This window comes from Cyphomyrmex costatus, unplaced genomic scaffold, assembly GCF_001594065.2.
Source record: "Cyphomyrmex costatus isolate MS0001 unplaced genomic scaffold, Ccosl1.0 scaffold72, whole genome shotgun sequence".
Taxonomy (NCBI): Eukaryota; Metazoa; Arthropoda; class Insecta; order Hymenoptera; family Formicidae; genus Cyphomyrmex; species Cyphomyrmex costatus.
In genome coordinates this window covers 983455-1002198 of record NW_017280289.1, presented here as the reverse complement: position 1 = coordinate 1002198, position 18744 = coordinate 983455, and the positions used below count along the sequence as shown (strand labels likewise).

General features: G+C 32.4%; 2 protein-coding genes across 2 annotated transcripts; one reads left to right on the top strand and one right to left on the bottom strand.

The window, feature by feature from the left end:
- Positions 1 to 12063: 12063 nt before the first annotated feature.
- On the bottom strand, positions 12064 to 14134 carry LOC108780632 (short-chain-enoyl-CoA hydratase). Its single transcript, XM_018548400.1, has 4 exons — positions 13683 to 14134; positions 13357 to 13610; positions 12991 to 13285; positions 12064 to 12341 (listed from the first exon to the last, which is right to left on the bottom strand). The coding sequence occupies exons 1-4, from the start codon at positions 13789 to 13791 to the stop codon at positions 12064 to 12066; spliced, it is 936 nt and encodes a 311-aa protein (XP_018403902.1). The 5' UTR covers positions 13792 to 14134.
- Positions 14135 to 15085: 951 nt separating this feature from the next.
- On the top strand, positions 15086 to 17767 carry LOC108780644 (F-box only protein 39). Its single transcript, XM_018548418.1, has 7 exons — positions 15086 to 15339; positions 15772 to 16004; positions 16087 to 16251; positions 16389 to 16615; positions 17052 to 17210; positions 17393 to 17557; positions 17616 to 17767. Exons 1-7 carry the CDS (start codon positions 15148 to 15150, stop codon positions 17765 to 17767), a joined length of 1293 nt encoding a protein of 430 aa, XP_018403920.1. The 5' UTR covers positions 15086 to 15147.
- The last annotated feature ends 977 nt before the right edge of the window (positions 17768 to 18744 follow it).

The window sequence follows — 18744 nt, the reverse complement described above, 5'->3', positions numbered from 1 at the left end:
AACGAAATTCTGCACTATACAGTCATATTGAAAAATCGGTTCTCGAGACGGTGATTAAAATATACGTAATTCTTTATCTGACAAACGCACTAAGAGTGTAATACTATGGAATAAAGTTTAATAGAAAGAAAAAAGAATATTGCTTGTCGATAAATATTCCTTCCATGTTGTAAAAGTACAACATGACGTTAATTGTAATTATTCAACAATGTAGCTGTAATATCATATGTTATATTATACGCAGTTATATCGTTAAATGCGAATTATCACAGATATATTACTTTTAATTTGTGTTGACAGGATTATTAAACATAATATCATTACACGATTGCCCGATTGCTTGGTAAATGAAGATATCGTTTTTGTCACGCCCCTGATCTCGGATATTAAACGGGGCTTTAGTTTTTAAGTGCTCTCAACGTAAAAGCTACACCATTTAAGATTGATGGCAAAAGAAGAACGCTAAGGTGACGATGTTGTTATTACATAATAACACCGCGAGCAACACAAAATTACGGCGTTGATTTATGATTAAAAATTAACGGGTCATCGCTGGTGGGCGATCGTTCATGGGCCCGCCTACCCTGCGATGAATCATAAGAAAGTATCGAAATAATTGATTCGTGTTCTTATACAACAACCTCCTTCTTTCTCCTCTGTGTGTGTATTCAGAAAGACATATTTCAACAGCGTACATTGATGAATGGGAAGAGCGACTGAAGATTTGCATCGCAGATCAGCGTGTAATTAATAAGCGCGACCGGAGAGAAATTCCGTCGCTACCGACGCGATAAAAACAGTCAAAGGCTGAGAGCAGATTCTTTAGACTTTGCGATATTAATGCGATACCCGCATTCATAATGAAACCATATTGTACTTGCACAAGGAGATTATCAAAGTATATCCAGAAAAGACAAGAAATAATAAACGGTGCTGAGTCACATCTTTATTACCGATCAATTTCGTTATAAAAGAGAAGCCTCAATGAAACAAAGCGAAAATTAAAAACACACCTCACTGTATACGTGATTTAGTTTCTTAAATGAGAAAAGAGATTTCGCATGGTCATTTCACACATGATATATCTATCCTTGTTAATAGAACGTCGTTAATGCCTTATTATCGACGATGAACGCTTTCGATTCTTCTTTTTTTTTTAACATTCTTCACCTTCGATATTAAGGAAGAAAACAGGAAACCCACTCTAAAATTCGAAGACTCTGTGGCTAAAAACACCCGATAGTTCAAGGATATTGATGGAAACTCTGCTTGTTACTCGTTGAATAAATTCATTTACAAGTATAATACCATCACGACATAATTCTGGTCTCGTATTATATAAGGTAAAAAAAAAAAAAACATTTGTGCCGTCAGGCGTTATAATTATTTTTGTCATTTTCAAGAAAATATTATTCGAACCACGTAATACTCCCGATAAACGCTGTTTTTTTTATGAATTACATTTCATGCCTTTTACGAATTGCATATTTATATAGCAAAATAATTCAATAACTCTGTTCTGTTGCTTTACGTGAAAAATGGAGAAAATTTGTTACGTTTACAAAAAAAAAAGTTGTATTTGAAAATTATATTTATCCAACGATTAAATTTGCCTGCACCGTCTACCAGTAGTTTATCCTTGTGTATATACATATGTCGACTTGAATCATAAAAAGAACGCGAGGGTTTTAATTGGATTTTCGCTTTCGTTTCGAATTCATCGGGGTTTCGCTCTTGTAACGGAATTGATCGGCGATAAAAATGTTACACTGTACGGCTTATTATTCTTTGCCTTTTCTGGATACTTTTACATCGCCCTTGTACAAAATGTCAGCCTTAATTAAATGCATGCTTACTCGCCCGTTTGTATTTTCGAGCAATTATGTGCCAGTTAAGAAAATGCATTGGAGAAAAAAATGTACCTTTTACGGGCCGTACCAGACATGGATATATAGATACGAAATTAATCTACTGCACGTGGTACTAATTACTGTAGTTAAAAAGCTGAGACTCGAGCTGAGAAAATGGGCGGAATAGTCAGCTATTAAAGTACACGAACTTTTTTTCTCAATATTTATTTCGCTGCAGATATCACGGAGAACAGAATAAAGGGGAATGCGGTTACGTTTTGTGTTAGGTTTACCTTGGAAAGAGAGAGTTATTCCTTCCTGATTTACACTGACAACATTTCGTTAATTACAGAGTACATCGACACTAAAATCATTGTGCGATACAGTGTAACGATTTATGGTAATGTCATTCCTATTTTACATGAATTATTATACATGAATTATTATTTATATAATACGATTAAACAAGTATGACAAAAGAAGTTTCTGTTATGCATATCAAAATAAAAGTTTTAAAATATCAAAAAACTGATATAATTGCAGTAATAGAGAAAATATACAAAAAGAGATAAGCGGAAATTATGAGTTTATATTATACCTACAAATGTTGTAATAAAATTAATATGTATATGTTATTTAATATTAATAATTTATTAACAGTACAATTAGATTAAGTTGATTATAATTAATTTAATTTACTTGGTTTTTTTTTACTACAATTGAATTAATTACAATTAATAATAATAAAAGTTATATTAATTATTATAAATAAAATTAATAATATGATTAATAATAAAATTAATTTCTTTTTAAAGCAATATTTTTATATTCTTTTTCGGACACTCCTTGTAATCATCTCGCACGTTGCAACAAGTTCGAAAAACAGTTCTTGTGAGAGAGTTGTTTATTTTTTCCGTAGCTTAAGCTCGTAGCAGCTTTACTACCTAAGGGTTGCATGTTGCATCGCTGCTGTGTATCACAGGTGCTTCGCCTAATTTTGGTTTGTCAGATGCGAAGGATAGAATCAGATCGCATCAGCTCATCGAATAACGGATTAATCAGCACCATCCCTTCAATTATGAACAGTTAATGATGGGAAACGTTCCGATAAAGTGAAAACATGATACCTATATGGCACAGATCATTTCAGCAACATTATAATGTTCCAGTATTATTGTGATATAAACGATACAAACATTATAGCAATATTGTTTTGTATAGTATAGGCAACTAAGATGAATGAACCCGAGCTATTTAAACCTAAGCGTTCCTGGAAATAAAAATCTGACCAATCTTGTCCTATTTTTGAATGTCTTGATGAAAAATGGTGGGATCAGATAATGACTGTGTACGTGGAAAAATTGAAAAGTAGATATGTGAAATGCCTTGTACAGTTGTGAAAGTGCATGTATAAGTGCACGTGTATGTGTATGTCCGCATATATATACGTACGCCATATTTAATCAAACTAGAAGATTGGCCAGACTCTTATTATTTCTAGGAACTCTATTCAGACCGCAACAAGGTCACCTCGTACAGTTCGTACAGTGTACCATAGAATAAAAAAGTGCAGTAAAATAAAATACTGTTTGCTGACCCGAGGCGTTTATCATCGCTATACTCCAATTGTGCAGTCATCACAAATTTGTATAGAGGGAAGGGAGAAGAGAGACGGCGCGCAATACATATAATAGACGCTACCTTTCGCCCTTTTGTTCCGAACGTTATATTTCGACGCAAATATTTGCGCTTTTCGACGCCAGGGCGATTTAGGTGAAAATTCCGACATTGATAAAACATGCAAACGAGAATTGCCGTTACACGCCCGATCCTTCCCATTGGTTTTCATTACTACGAGCAAACACGTAGATCGCTTCTCCGGCGATATTTGATTTTATAGCGTAATAAATATACCGGCTTCGACCCCTGACATCTGCCACAGACTGACATCTCCCCTCAAACGAGAGAAAGAGAGAGAGAGCAATAAAATGCTAATGAGCGCGTTAACATAACATTAATTATATTATAAATTAAAAATTTTATATGCTGACAATATTTCCCTGAATATTACGCGGTAAAACTTAATGCTGCGCAATAACTATTATTTAATTGTAACAAATTAATAATATATTGCCGTGTCAACCTTGTTGTCTTCAATATTAATATGACACTCTGATACGATCATTGGAAATTTTATATTCTAACAATATTTCCTTACGTGTTACATTGCAAAGATTAACGCGATAACTCACTTGATTGCAATAAAATTATGTATAATATATTGACACTAACACCTTTTTATCTTCAGGATCAACCTATATATATATATATTATATATATAATTTCAACCTAATATTATTACATAAATTACACATTTTGTACCCTAATGATTTTTCCTTGCGTATTTACACAACATACTGTGCAATGACTTACAACGACTTGTTAGTAACAAAATGATGCCTACATTAAAGAAAATGATGTATTAATATAGCATTATTTTAATTAAAAATAATTTTATTAAAATTAATGAAACAAATACTTAGGCTCTTGTTTTAATAAAATTTTATTTGTTTTATCAATACTGTTGTTAAATCAACAAGATTATTTTCAACTAAAATAATACTGTTGAAATAACATCATTTTTTTCAATGTAATTATTGGCATCAATCTCTTTAACATCAACTTAACGTTACTATTATGTATGTTAAGAAATTTATATTCTAATTACACACATTCCTTTAAGTATTAATTGGCAAAGATCAACGATGTGTGCGATCCTTAATTATGACAAAATGATGCATAATATATAATATACAGCAAACTTTTTTCAGCATTAATATATGCGCGTTGAAAATTGGATATTTCAATATCATCGCGCGTGTTATACGGCAAAAGTCGAAACATAATAATTGCTACTTGATCACAATAAATTGATTTATAATATATAATAGGCAATAATATAATTGATCTATAATATATAGTCAATCCTTACTGTTTCTTTCATAATTATAATATAATATTAATATAATGTACATGTTGAAAATGTTGTATCTTAACTATATTTCTCTGGATATTACACGGCAAAGATTAATGTGATAAATAATCACTATTTAATTATGATAAATTTATATACAATAAATTGATATCAACTTCACTATCTTCAGCATGCATCCTCAGCGAAACTGAAACATGCAATCGTCGACAGGGGCTTCTCAAGGCAGATCTTATCCGTCTTATTGTTATGATGGCAGATTATGAATTATAGGTATGCGCATTATATAAGCGCAGTTATAGGGAAGATCGAGCGGATTTTAATGATCCGTTCTATAAAGCATTATTCCGCCATATACTCGCGCTTATCTAGCCACCGATCTCAAAAGCAGTCGGTGAAAACGTTGGGAGAGCCTTTGTTCATTGGCACAGCGGACTTCCTCGAGGAGTGTAACTTCGAAAGCGGAGGCAGCCAGGTATACACACCTGCACGCAGACGTTTCGCGTTCGTGACACCGTCGATCAGGAAATTGTGCTTACTTAAAGCATAATTTGCAACAAAAAGTAATAAAAGGTCGCGTGTAACTCATTCCATAAAAGGAGAATAAGTAAAGGTTTGATAAATGGAAATCTATTAATCGTCCGATTTAACGTATTATATATGTACGCTACCTCCTTATTTTCACATCAAAAAGAAGATTGAGGCAAGCAGAACAATTTAGGCCTAATTGCGAAATATTGAAAAAAAAAGTACGCAGAGATCGTAGAGATTTAAAGAGATAAGATAAAAATGTATCCATTCTTGTTGATAGTGTAATTAAGAATAACGCTATTTCTTGTCGTAATTATAAATACATTTCATTAATGTGTTATATTAATTAATTGTGTTTGGGAGAGAAGGATAATATTAAAGTAAAATAAATATAATTATATATATTATATAGTAAATTATATGAGAATAATTGTCTTCACGTAAAAATTTAGGAAGTAATCCACCGTTACGGATGTTTCCCTGTAACATTACAAACGACAAAAGCATAGATGAAACTTATGATAATTGGAGACCATTATAAGAGTCTGAATACGAGAAAGCCATTTTTTTATTGGTCCACTATGTTTTGACAATTCTCGAGACAGAAAAGGAGGAAGAATTAAAAATAGATAAGAAAAAGATATAACCGAATGAGACGAAGAAAGAAATAGTAAATGTATGTTCTTCTATCTTGTAGATTTTTGTTAAAATTACTATCCTGTATACAAAACTATGACTCACGTCCAGACTCTTATTGGAGGGTCTGTAATAGTAATCTAGCCGTATGTCACGCGATGAAACTACACGTGCACATGCAGTGATCAATAATTGATAAAAATATTCCTGATATGTATAGTGTTTCTTGTGATAAGAGATGTGTGTTCATGTAATAATGAAAATACGTACTGTTTATCCGTGTGTTTATGTACTTCACGCGTGCAGTTATACACGCGAGATATTTTCCAAAATGAAATATTTTCTAGATATTTTCAACCAAGTTCTTGCGCTTGCAATGTAATCAAATATAATTTCGTACGAGGAAGAACTCTCAAGAGACATTCGTTATTGCACTCGCAGAAAAATACATGTACACGTTCAAGCGAATACTCTTCGAGGGATTTTTCACTGATTGTGTACGAATAAAATTGGCTTCGAGGTAAACGCCGCGTCTTGCAAACGAAAATGGCTATAGGTGTGGTATTCAGACTAGGGATGTTCGATTCGACTTTAGAGAAGAGATCGATATATTTTGAACACAAAAAATCGCGTTTTTAAATCGAGCTCCTTCTTTGCGATTTCGTTACGAATCGTTTATTTTAGCAGTGAATTGATCTACGATCTTTCTCGATAAAGATGCGTTCGGAAACACTACCTATAAAATACCTATAATTACGCAGTAAAACGTAAGTATGTATAGATATACTAATTGATGGTGTTCCCGTACACTTCCTACTATTCTGTAGCATCCTTTTTCTTTCTTCAGTATTTTTATAAATTACGTTCAATTTTGCCCGAAAATTATCTATAATAGAATTCTGCCTCTATAACAGAATTAGTATCACTCTATGACCTGAAAGTAGTTATGTTACACGAATATCTTGTTATTTCAATAACATAATAAAATGGTCTTCCATGATGACCTTTTTTCTTCTTCTATTAAAATATGTACCAATTTAATAATGCTAAACTATATTTCCAGTTTTAGCATAAAACTGTGTGTTTCCAACTCAATTAATAGTTGGTGAATAATAATAAAAAAGCAAAACGTAAATATAAATATTTTACAAAAATTATTATTAAATTTAAGGCTCCGTTCGAAAATATTAATAGTTATTTATTCCGTGTTATACACAATAAATAACTTTTATAAATATATATGAGCGCAGAAACGTATATATAATATATTTATGTGTAAATGTGTCGAAACGCGTTTTTTAATTTCCAGTTTAATACATAGCTGGGGGACACTGTTTTATATATCATTGCAATCAAGCAAAATGTTATCGCGTGATGCTACGGGTGTTCGTAATAAATTTCTCAGATATATGAGACGCATCAGGTCCTGTTTGCGCGTACACGAGAGAAGGGAGAAAATGCTGCTCCTCCTTGTTGTCGTCGTCGTCGTCGTCGAATAGAACGAGACGATATAACCTGTTGCTGTCGAGAGTACCGACGTAGGGAAGGAGGGAAAAAGATTGTAGTTTATATCCATCTATCTCGTAAAACCACGTGAAACCTAATGGTTGAGTGCGATGCAGATACGATCGGTATACGAAGTACGAGAAGATGGAAGAAAAAATTGACATGTCGCACCCATATAAGAGGATGATCGCATGCGGTTGGGTCTTTTCTTCTTTTTCCCTCTAGGACTCTCGTTACGCATCCACAAAACAAACGACATACTCCGCCGACTCGCCGCGACGTCATTTCCGTCCTTTGATGAAGCGTCGAATGCCGAGGCCTTTGGACGGAAGTGTTTGTAAGATTTGTTTTTCATTGTTTTGGATGTTCTATGTATATGTATACATTATTATCTCAATTACTGATAAGTTGTAGAATAATCAGTGATATATATACATATATATATATATACAATGTGTGTATATAATATAATATATTGTATATCAGTGATTATTCTACAATTTATTAGACCCACAATAATTATATGTATATATTATAGTAGCTTTTAATTGGGATGTAAAAATCACTTCAGGTCCATTTATGCAAAAAAAAAACTACCTAGTAGCAAAAGTAGTCAAAATAATGACAAGGAACGCTAGCTTGACTACTCTCGGATTAACAACACGGCTTATTCTGTCGACAAGGAGTTTTCATCCACGAGATCAACGTTGAGGTTCCGTTGATCGAACTCTCTCTCTCGTAAAATTCTCGGCGCACAGCAGTACTGATTTCCACTCGTTGCGTGATACACTAATATTGCACAATGCTTTTAATTCCCATTCTAAGATCATATGCCTTGCTTTAACGCGTCAGGAGGCTTGAGGGCTATAACTCCGTCATGGTCGTTAGTCATGTTATGACACCTTATGAATCTTATTAACGTCTTGACCTGCAGTCATAACCGTGCAATTATACGAATGGTTGAAGACAATAATAGATGTATAATTATAATAGCAAACGTAGAATGACATTTGCATTAATGAAATCAAATGCTCAAACGGGAAGAAAGGATATAGGAACTGGAAAAGTAAAGCGTGTTATTTTGTTATGTGTGAAGTAATTTTTTTTTCTTTGCACCGCTTTCTTCCAACACGCTGATAAAATATAAAATTTTCTCTTATCCTTTTGTAGAATAAGAACGATTCATAGAATGGGATCGAATCATCTCGAAAACGAACTCTCCGCGGATGCAAAATTTCGGAAGAGATCGTGCATAATAGAGATACATCTGCGCAGTGGAAGGCAGAACTTTTCCTCCGTTAGTCTTCGTAAGACGCTAATAATAATAGATCGAGAGAGCACACAATAACGATTCGTGAAAGGCCCCTCCGCGTTTGCCTCAAATGCTATGTATTAAGCGCAGGACCGATCGCAAAGAATGTGGAGAAAACGTGCGCTCGCGTCTCTCGACAGCTGACGGGCGGATGACGAATGCGCCTCTCCGAGAATCGCCTCGTTAACGATTTCGCGTACGGCCGGCCGTTCTTCTTTTAGATATATAGGTCGTCGCAATGACGAGGACAGCGCGGCAACCGTGTGCCATGAATTTAGAGAATCGCAGTGGGCCGCGGGAGGAAGGGAGCGGGAAACATTTACACGTATAAACAATGCATGATTCGCGCAACATATATGTTTTGTATTCCTACGAAGTACTCCTGCCACGGTCTAGGATATTTATATTATCACTTTGTATGCATTCCGGTGTCCCTTAGAATGAAGAAGTTACGGAGCGAATCGGATTCGTAGAGATTGATTTATTCGCTTATTTATATATACAATATATTTACGAAGATATATCAGCTTTTAACTTCTGAGTTTCAGACAGCTCTCGTCATTAACTTTGCTCCGAGTCTCTAAGATTCCAAAAAAATCTTTGAAGTCATCTATGAAAGTCGTGTCGAATAGACAGATCAAATAATTCCACGCTACTTATGTACCGACGCCCGCATTTATGTTTAAAAGCGCGAAATGGGATTTGAATACACACACGCGCGCGCGTGCTCTATTCAAGACATAAATCATCTTATGTCGTTTTTCAAGTAGTTATGACAACGAGGGACAAAAGGGTACTTCGTGGTTGACGCATTACCATCGTGAATACCTGTCAAGTGCAAAGGAACCGGTGGCGTTAACGAAGGGGACATAAGCAAAGGAAAGACACGAGATAGGGAATTATATATGGAGCTAAGTCCTTTACAAGAGGAATAAAATAGAGAAATGAAAAACAGCTCGGCGTTAACTATAACTCGTAAAACTGGGTAGAATGTAATTCATCAGAGTAGGAGGGAGAGCTCTTCTATAATGGAGACGGCCCATCTTCAGGTTATCGAATGGATTCTTGGTCTTGACTCCTATAGTTACAAGGGAACGACATACAGAAGAGGAGATTGTGCAAGAATGCACCGTCACTACCTGTACTCGTTTCGTCACTTCGCAATGGCTTTGAACAGGCTTGACGGTGGTGTTTGAGCCGATCGACTTACATATTATACTTTCGCCAATCAAATTTGAATCACCGCAGTGAAACGCGAATACGCAGTTTCAGGATTATTTACGATTCTCTTAAGGGAAACACAGAACTGCTTCGGGAATAGACGAGGATATTCACTGGTTATAAAGATGGTATCAAGATATTGATGTTAAGAAAATATATCAATTAATATTAACTAAAAGTTTAATAAAATGAAAACGTGCAGTATGTGTTTAATATAGTAATAAACCAAATCCTTTCGTATTATATTTTTACTATCCATTTTGACATATTTAGGCCCAGTTCCATATAACTCATGATTAACTCTTAGTCGAGGTTTAATTTATTCTTTATCTCTTTCTAATTCTAAAATTGAAAAGAAATAAAAAAATAAGAAATAAGTTGAATTTCGGTTGAGAGTTAACCATGAGTTGTGAAACTGAACCTTAAGCCTATTTCAATCAATATAGATTAACTTTAATTTCGGTTTAATTTAATTTAATTTTTACTAATTCTTAAAAATAGAATAAAATAAAATATAAGTAAATTCAACCACAAAATTACTTACATTGATAAAAATAGACGTATAAATACAGATCAATATTTTAGATAATTCTAACAACAGTGTATTTAAATTTCTATGCCCGATTATTTTACCATTAGTAAAGTTGACCAACCTGTATTTCAAAAACTACATAACAATTCGCTGTTAGACAAATAACTGTTAATACTTTTGCAGTTACACAATTAAATATATTTTTAGTTGAACTGAAAATAAACTGGAAATAAATACTGAAAAGGTGCATATTTGTTATGTTGAACAAACATTTGACATGACCACTATCATAAAGGTTAAATACGTTGGTATGAAATCATTACCTTCTTAAATAGGCTATATAATGTCATAATTATTTAATAATAATAACATTATATGGCCTATTTAAGAAGACATTATATAATGTTATAATTATAATTTCAGAACATTTACCAAATAGCGATGACGTTGGACATCTAGAAGTCACAGCTGTAGATAGAGAGGTGTTGGTGAATATAAACTGTCCAATTAGAATGATACTCAATTATATAAGAAAAGTCGCACGTGTAAATGATATATGTAAATGAAAGTAAAATAAAAATCTTTAAATGATGTAAAATAATTAACTTCGCTACAACACAATAACTTTACCGATACATTATGCGATTTCAGTTTTGATAAATTATAAAGTTTTAATTACTGTAAATCATTAAAATAAACATAAAAATCAATATCTTGTAGAAAAATTTTTTTCCAGGCGAGTTCGACTTATGTGATGAAATAAATTGTCACTTGAAGGGTACATCTTTTTATGAACCTTGTACACGTGGAACAGATATTCTTCAACCAGATTTAACATATTTTATTGTTACTTTCGAACGTAAATAATATTATAACTATTTATTATTGGAATTATAAAAGATATTTTTCAGGGGATGAAAATGGGCAAATGATGAATCTTACACCGCTTTTAACTGGAAAAGCAGCTAAGAGATGTTGTGACATTCTCTCGAAAATCCAAAGACCATCGCGAAAAGTTTCTGTTAAATCTGTGCTCAAAAAGTATAATGCATAATAAATCTAATAAATAAAAAATATTATTTTACAATCACAGTTGTACTGTAAGGTGTATATACTTAGATAGTGTATGTAAAAAAAAATAGATATGCCAATTTTATGTATTAAATATGTTTATAGTATAAAGGGATCAAAGTCATGGTGGTGTAAGTTACTTAATTATAATTTTAAGAAACAAAAGATTTGTTCAACATATTTGCTTCAATAGACTACTAATTCAAGTCAAGGTTTAAAAAAAGTGACTTAAAACAGGTAAAAAAGTATGATACACCACTATCGTTTTCAGCCATCCATATATACAATTAATTTAGCATACACCGACAAAGATATATTATGAAAATTAAGAAGCTTATTACGCTTATTTAGAGAGCTATACTAAAAATACATTATGTACATTATTATATATACATACACGAGCCAGAAATTCTTATAATAAATTTTCATCTAATTCTCGAATGCTCTTATCTTCCATCGTGAGATTATAAAACTTTCCATGCCTTCCAATTCCATGCTCGACAAATTTCTTGGCGCCTGGGACACCTTCCTCTAATATCAAATACGAAGAATTATCTTTTTCGAACTGCAATGACTCTTCAATTTGCTTCGGTGAAAATGTGGCGAAATATGCTGAAGCGCGATCTGCTAGTAAACTTTTCTGCGGGAATTTTACAAGAGAATTCGCAAAGTTCATCGCTGTACCCAAAACTAGAAAAAAAAACATATATTGAGATATGTATATATATATATATATATATACATCATCAATAATTTTACATAATTAAATGACTTGAAACAAAATATATACAAGTAGAATAAAATCCCATTTATTTGTATTCTATTTATATACGAACAAGTTCAAATTCAGTTTTGCATATTCAAATTCATAGTTGGGATCCTTATTATCCAAATTATAACACTGTAGTTCAGATAATAGGAGCTGATGTATTCCACTTCAGTTTTCTGAACATCAGCTCCTATTATTGCAACAAATAAATAGAGGAGAGAGTTAGACTGATATTCACATATTCTTACTTCAATCTTGTGTGTATCTTAAATAAAGATTTAAACTCTTAATGTTAATATGGTTTTGTGATTAGTTGACGTTTCAAGATTTTAAAAAATAAGAATCAATTGTAAATTTTGACTTTAGTGAGTCTCTATTATCCAAACCAAGTAATCTATCAAAATTGTCTTATTTGTCAACACATTCAGATAAGTGGAGTTCTACTGTATATAAATGAAAATATACTGCACAATATTATCTCAATAATTATAATTTAATAAATTAAGGATTCTATACATTATAACATGTTTTCTTATAAAAATTAAGATAAATCCAAAAGAAGAAGCATACCTGTACCACAACTTGTATATTTATGTGCAATTCCCCAATTGAATACTTCCTGTGCACTAACTAGTCTTCCTGTTAATATCAAACCCATAGCTCTGGAATATCCAATCATAGCAGGCAAACGGACAGTACCTCCACATGAAATTGGAATGCCAAAACGTCGATTTAAGAAGCCTACCATCGCTGTCTCCTCTATAACCCTCAAGTCGCACATTAGAGCAAGCTCGAATCCTATTCCAACAGCATATCCATTCAAAGCTGCAACCAACGGCTTCTTGGATAATTCAGTTCTATTTGCCTATAAGGAATCAAAGAGACTTTTAGTATCAACAACATATATAATTTCATATGTAGGTAATGCAAATATACCAATGGTCCAAAATGTGGTATGCTTTCCTCGTTTTCACCATCATAATCCGCGATCTCTTTGAGATCGTAACCAGCACAGAAATTGCCTCCTACTCCGTATAACACTCCTACTAATGATTCTTCATTATTGTCAAATTCATCTAACGCTTCTGATAGCAGATGTGCTGTTGCTACGTCAAGGCAATTCCTCTTTTCAGGACGGTTAATACCGATTGTAGTGATTTTATTGAACTGTTTCACTAATATCGTTTTCTCTGAAATAAAACACGTGTTACCGAACTTATGACTGTGCTTGCAACATTCTTCATAATATTTAAAATACACACCTTTAGCTTTGTCAACATCTGCATTCGCAGCAAGTTGAGAGGTTAGAGTGCGTTGTATGTTATTTCTTAATATGCTAAATGAAACGGACAATTTCTTTAGAGAATGCATTCTTTGTGCTTTAATATTTCCTGCGACAGTTTCTACTTTTGCTGCTTTTATTTTTTAAATGTCGAATTTTATCAAATTTAAAGTAAGTCATGTAACAGCAATCTTTTCGACAAGTAATAATGTACTGGTACATAACCTAAATTTTTGCCGGCTGTACTGTATTTTTTCTCGGCCCAATTCTTTTGTTTACGACGAGAAACAAACAAATATCTGTGTTTAAAAAATAAGTTCTACACAAAACTACACGTTGTAATACAACAAGTTGATCACAATAATAGAAAACAGAAGTAGAGAGAAACAGGTGGAAACAGGTTTCTCTCTGACAGAAGTATGGGCTTCTTTTAGGGCGATTGTTACCAACGCCGGTTAAGGGGATGCTGGAGCCTGTATTATCGATAAAATTAACGTTTTCGTTTCTGTCTAATCTCTTCGTAATAGTTTCGCAGAATAAAAATTTCTTCTCCACGATTTAAATATTTAGGCTAATGTACCTGTTCCTGGTGTATTTTTTATTCAAAGCTGGAAAACGTATGAAATCATAGATTTCTTTATTCATATGGCGACCAACGCTGATGATAAAAATAGATAAAGAAATCTGTAATTTCATACTTTTTCCAGCTTTGGACACAATATAGACCAGAGGTAGATACATTAGCATGAATATTTAAATCGTGGAAAAGGAATTTTTATTCTGCGAAACTATTATGAAGAAATTAGACAGAAACGAAAACGTCAAAAACGCTAATTTTATCGATAATACAGGGCGGGTCTAGCATATTGCATCGAAAATGCTGATATTATTTAGTATCAATATTTAAAAATATCCGAAGTTTTACTTGTGTAACGAATATCGAAAGAGTGTAAACTCAACATATTTTGATATATCTCAACTCCGAAATATCAATATTATGAAATATCAAAATGCTGTATCGCCATCCTTATAGTTTGTATCGCTACTTGTTCATTTATAATATAAATTTTATATCATGTCTACCTATGTTTTTACGATAAATTTTGCAATTATTATTCTGATACATCATGCGCATTATGCGCTTTATGGAACCAAAGGATCATATCTTCGTCAAAGCTCTATATAATGTATTGATTCCACCATGATTTAGAATTTACCCATAAAATGTAAAAAATACATCTGTCTATTTATTCTACTATATCTACTCTATAAATTCCTTTCGAAATGCACTTCAATCTAATCCTTCATGATCGATAGTTTTTGACAGCTAGTAACAAATAATATCGACGAAGTTCAATGGAATCAAGAAAATAAAACGCCCAAACAGTAATTTAAGCCAACGGTCGCTTAGAAGAGATGAGGACGGACCAAATTGAAGCCAGGAGATGTGGGATCAGCTACCTGAGCTGATATTAACGCAAATATTTGACTATCTTGATCGTACTGACCGTGCCAGCGTCAGCCAAGTCTGTCGATCATGGAATCGCACGTTGTCTTCACCTGTGCTCTGGCGTTCTGTTACAGTCCTTATCGATCGTGATTTACGCGGCGATTTCCCCCTAGCAGGAGAACTGGCCGTAAGAAAATTATCCACCATTCGATAAAATCATTATTTTCAGTGAATTTATAATTAAAATCTAGAAAATTTGAAATTCGAGTTGTGAAACCAAAATTGTGAATTGAAAAAAGAAAGTATAATTTAAGAAAAAGCCGATCCACACACTGCACACACACGCACGCACGCACGCACGCACGTATACGCACACTTTGGAAAATAGGCAAAAAAAATAAAGATTGCAATAGTAAGAATTAGAAGCTCACACTATCTGCATTATATTTTTACAAATTTAAGTCAATTTTCTCTTGAAATTTTATTGAATTCGATCTCACATTCGATCGCTTGAAATGCTTGAATCATTTTAATTTTAAAGATTTGCTGTTACATTGTCATTATATGTTAGTTCAATGCAGCTATTATATTGATAAATTAAACGATAATGTTTTGACAGGCAAAATATGGACAGCACATGCGTAGCCTGGAGCTCGCTTTTTCGCGACCGTACATCTCGCCAAGACAAATCAGGATCAGACGCAACATTCAGGCCGAGGCGGGCGCCGATTTTCTCACGATCGTCCGTACTAAGGATGTACAGCTGCGGCGATTGACATTAACGAACTGGGTGTTCGGCTACAAATGGGGTAATAGGGGAATACTGCTCTCTGCCCTGGCGAATTTTCTGCGGTAATCAAATTGTTTTTGTATTGACCTTTTAATTGATGAAATGCAAGAGCTTATTTCAAGACCTTTTTTCCATTTTGTACAGCGGTCAACGCAGCCTGGAAATCCTGAGTTTGTTAAATGCTGACTTTGGCGTGTCTGACGTCTTGCGGCTGCTTGGAACAGTTGTCAAAGGATCTGGCGAACATTTAGTTTCCCTGGACCTCCGCGGTGCTTTCAGAGAGTGGCAAGCTCCCCATGATAATCCAAGGCACGTAAAAATATTTTACGTATGCATGAATATGTAAATAAAAATCTTAAGTGCATTTTTCATAAAACTTAAGAAGTTATTCGTAACAATTTTATGTAAATCTTGATTGACACAATGTGTTTGAATTATTCTTTTAGGTACTTACGCTTGCTAGGTCGTTTTCACGCGCTAACTCTGCTGAAATTAGACTATCCGGCTTTATCGAATCATGCTCTTGATGCTCTTGCAAGCGGAGCATCAAAAACGCTGAAATACCTGTATATATCTGTGAGAGATTCGGATTCTAGGCAACACATGGTAGCGGACGCTGCCTGGCGTAACTTGGTGTTAGCTTGCCCCGATTTGACAGTGTCCTATACTATAGGTATAAAATTGTATATATTCTACTACTATTTTAACTTTTGTTATAGATTTTATCTTTACATTTACTTCTCTTTTTTCACTTCCAGAATTGTTATATGGTGATCATAATTTTCAAGTTTATTTAATAATTTTTTTTTTACGAAACAGTTTTCTAAAAATGCAGAAATTTAATTTAATATGAATAGATTTATGAGATTTTTTAATTTGTATTTGATTGCATGATATTAATTGATTATTTTATTTATGATAAATACTTAAATTGAAAATTATATAAATTCTCCTAAAAAATCTTAGGCACGAAGATTCGCCTTATCCTAATACGTTTTCCATTCATTTGTGTTTAAAAATAGATTTAATTTTCATTTATACACACATGTATTATTTATGGACTTACTCAGAATTATTGCATCATTCAGCTTTTCAAGTCTGATTTCCAGTGAACATCTCACACTATGAGGATATGTACTACTTGCTACTGCCTAGTGTTCCTCTAGCTAAGTTTTATATGTTCAGTGGACATGTATGGGATCAGAGCAGATCCCGTAATTTTAGGAACACAATTGGTCTGATAATTACTCAATACACGAATACCTTAGGTATTTTACAAGCTATACTTACTAATCAATTATCGAGATTTTGTTAATAATATAAAATAAAAGATATTAATCAGTGCTGAATTTGTTATATAAACTGTATAAATTGTAAATTGATTTTTCGATGAATAAAAATTCTGTACCTATCAAAATAGGATGAGGAAAAAATATCTTCTCTCTTGCAGTTGAAGTTATGCTACAGCTTAGGAACAATCGTGAATCACTCGATGATTTGTTGGTATCCATGCTGATACGTTGCAAGCGTTTGATGAGATTGCAATATGATGGAATTATACGAAGTCTTGAGACTTTACGCGAGATATGTCAACTTCAAGCCGAACGTAAAACCCGTAAGTAGGAATATTTCTTACGGCACCAATAAATATGATTATATGAAAATGATCGTAGATTTCAGAACAATACATGTGAAACCTCGGAATGTCAATATACAAAATCGGGCTATATTAAACGATATTAATTATCGATACGATCGCAAAATGCACGAACAAGGAGTCGATTTTCGGATCGAAGATATCACTTCAATCCTATTCTTCTATTGATGATTTATCCTGTTAATAACTTTGGGTGATTTAGAAAAAAATTTTGTACTTATTTTGTTGTTTTGTGATTTTATAGTATATGCCTTTTTTTCATTAAATAATGTGATGATAAAATAATAAAATTGAAATAAAAAATGAAATAATATATAATTATATTATAACAGAGAGTAACCAGCAGTGTAATATATAAAAATATTAAAACTGATTAACAACTTATTTTAAGTCTTAAATGATTAATATATATGTTTTGACATATAATAATATATATATACGAGTGTAAGTCATTATAAAGTTATTATTTATTTAATATATATACTAACTATTAATTTATATAAAATTTATATAAAATCATTAAATTGTATTTTTTCTTACTCTATCAGCAAAGATATAAATAAATAGTAATGATTGTTTGTATAGAACAATATATATAAATCAAAATGACATTATTAATTATGAAATCTGATTGCACTTTACACAACAAATGCTAATATTCGTGTACAATAAATAACACATTATACATATATCACATATTATATCATAATCAACACACACATATCATAATCAAAATTTTTTTTTAAACATGTAAATATATATTTAAATAGTTTTAAATTTTATTGAAAAATATCTCATTAATATTCAAATGCTTTTAAGTACTTTTATCTTTTTTCGTCAAGTCTAACAAACTAATATAAAAACATTTCTATTGAGATGTTTTATATGCATCTGAAATTTAAATCTATATATGAAATTTAGTGGTCCAATAAGAATTGATATTGTTTATATGTATCTATTTTTTGCTTTAAATAGTAATATGCGTTATTATATTACTTATTAATTAATATAAACTTATTAATAATAGATATTACACTACATATAAAAAAGGATATTATCTTTTTCATTATTAGTATCTCTCTCACGGACGGTTTTTTCTCACTAAAATTACAAATATATATATATATATATATATATATATATAT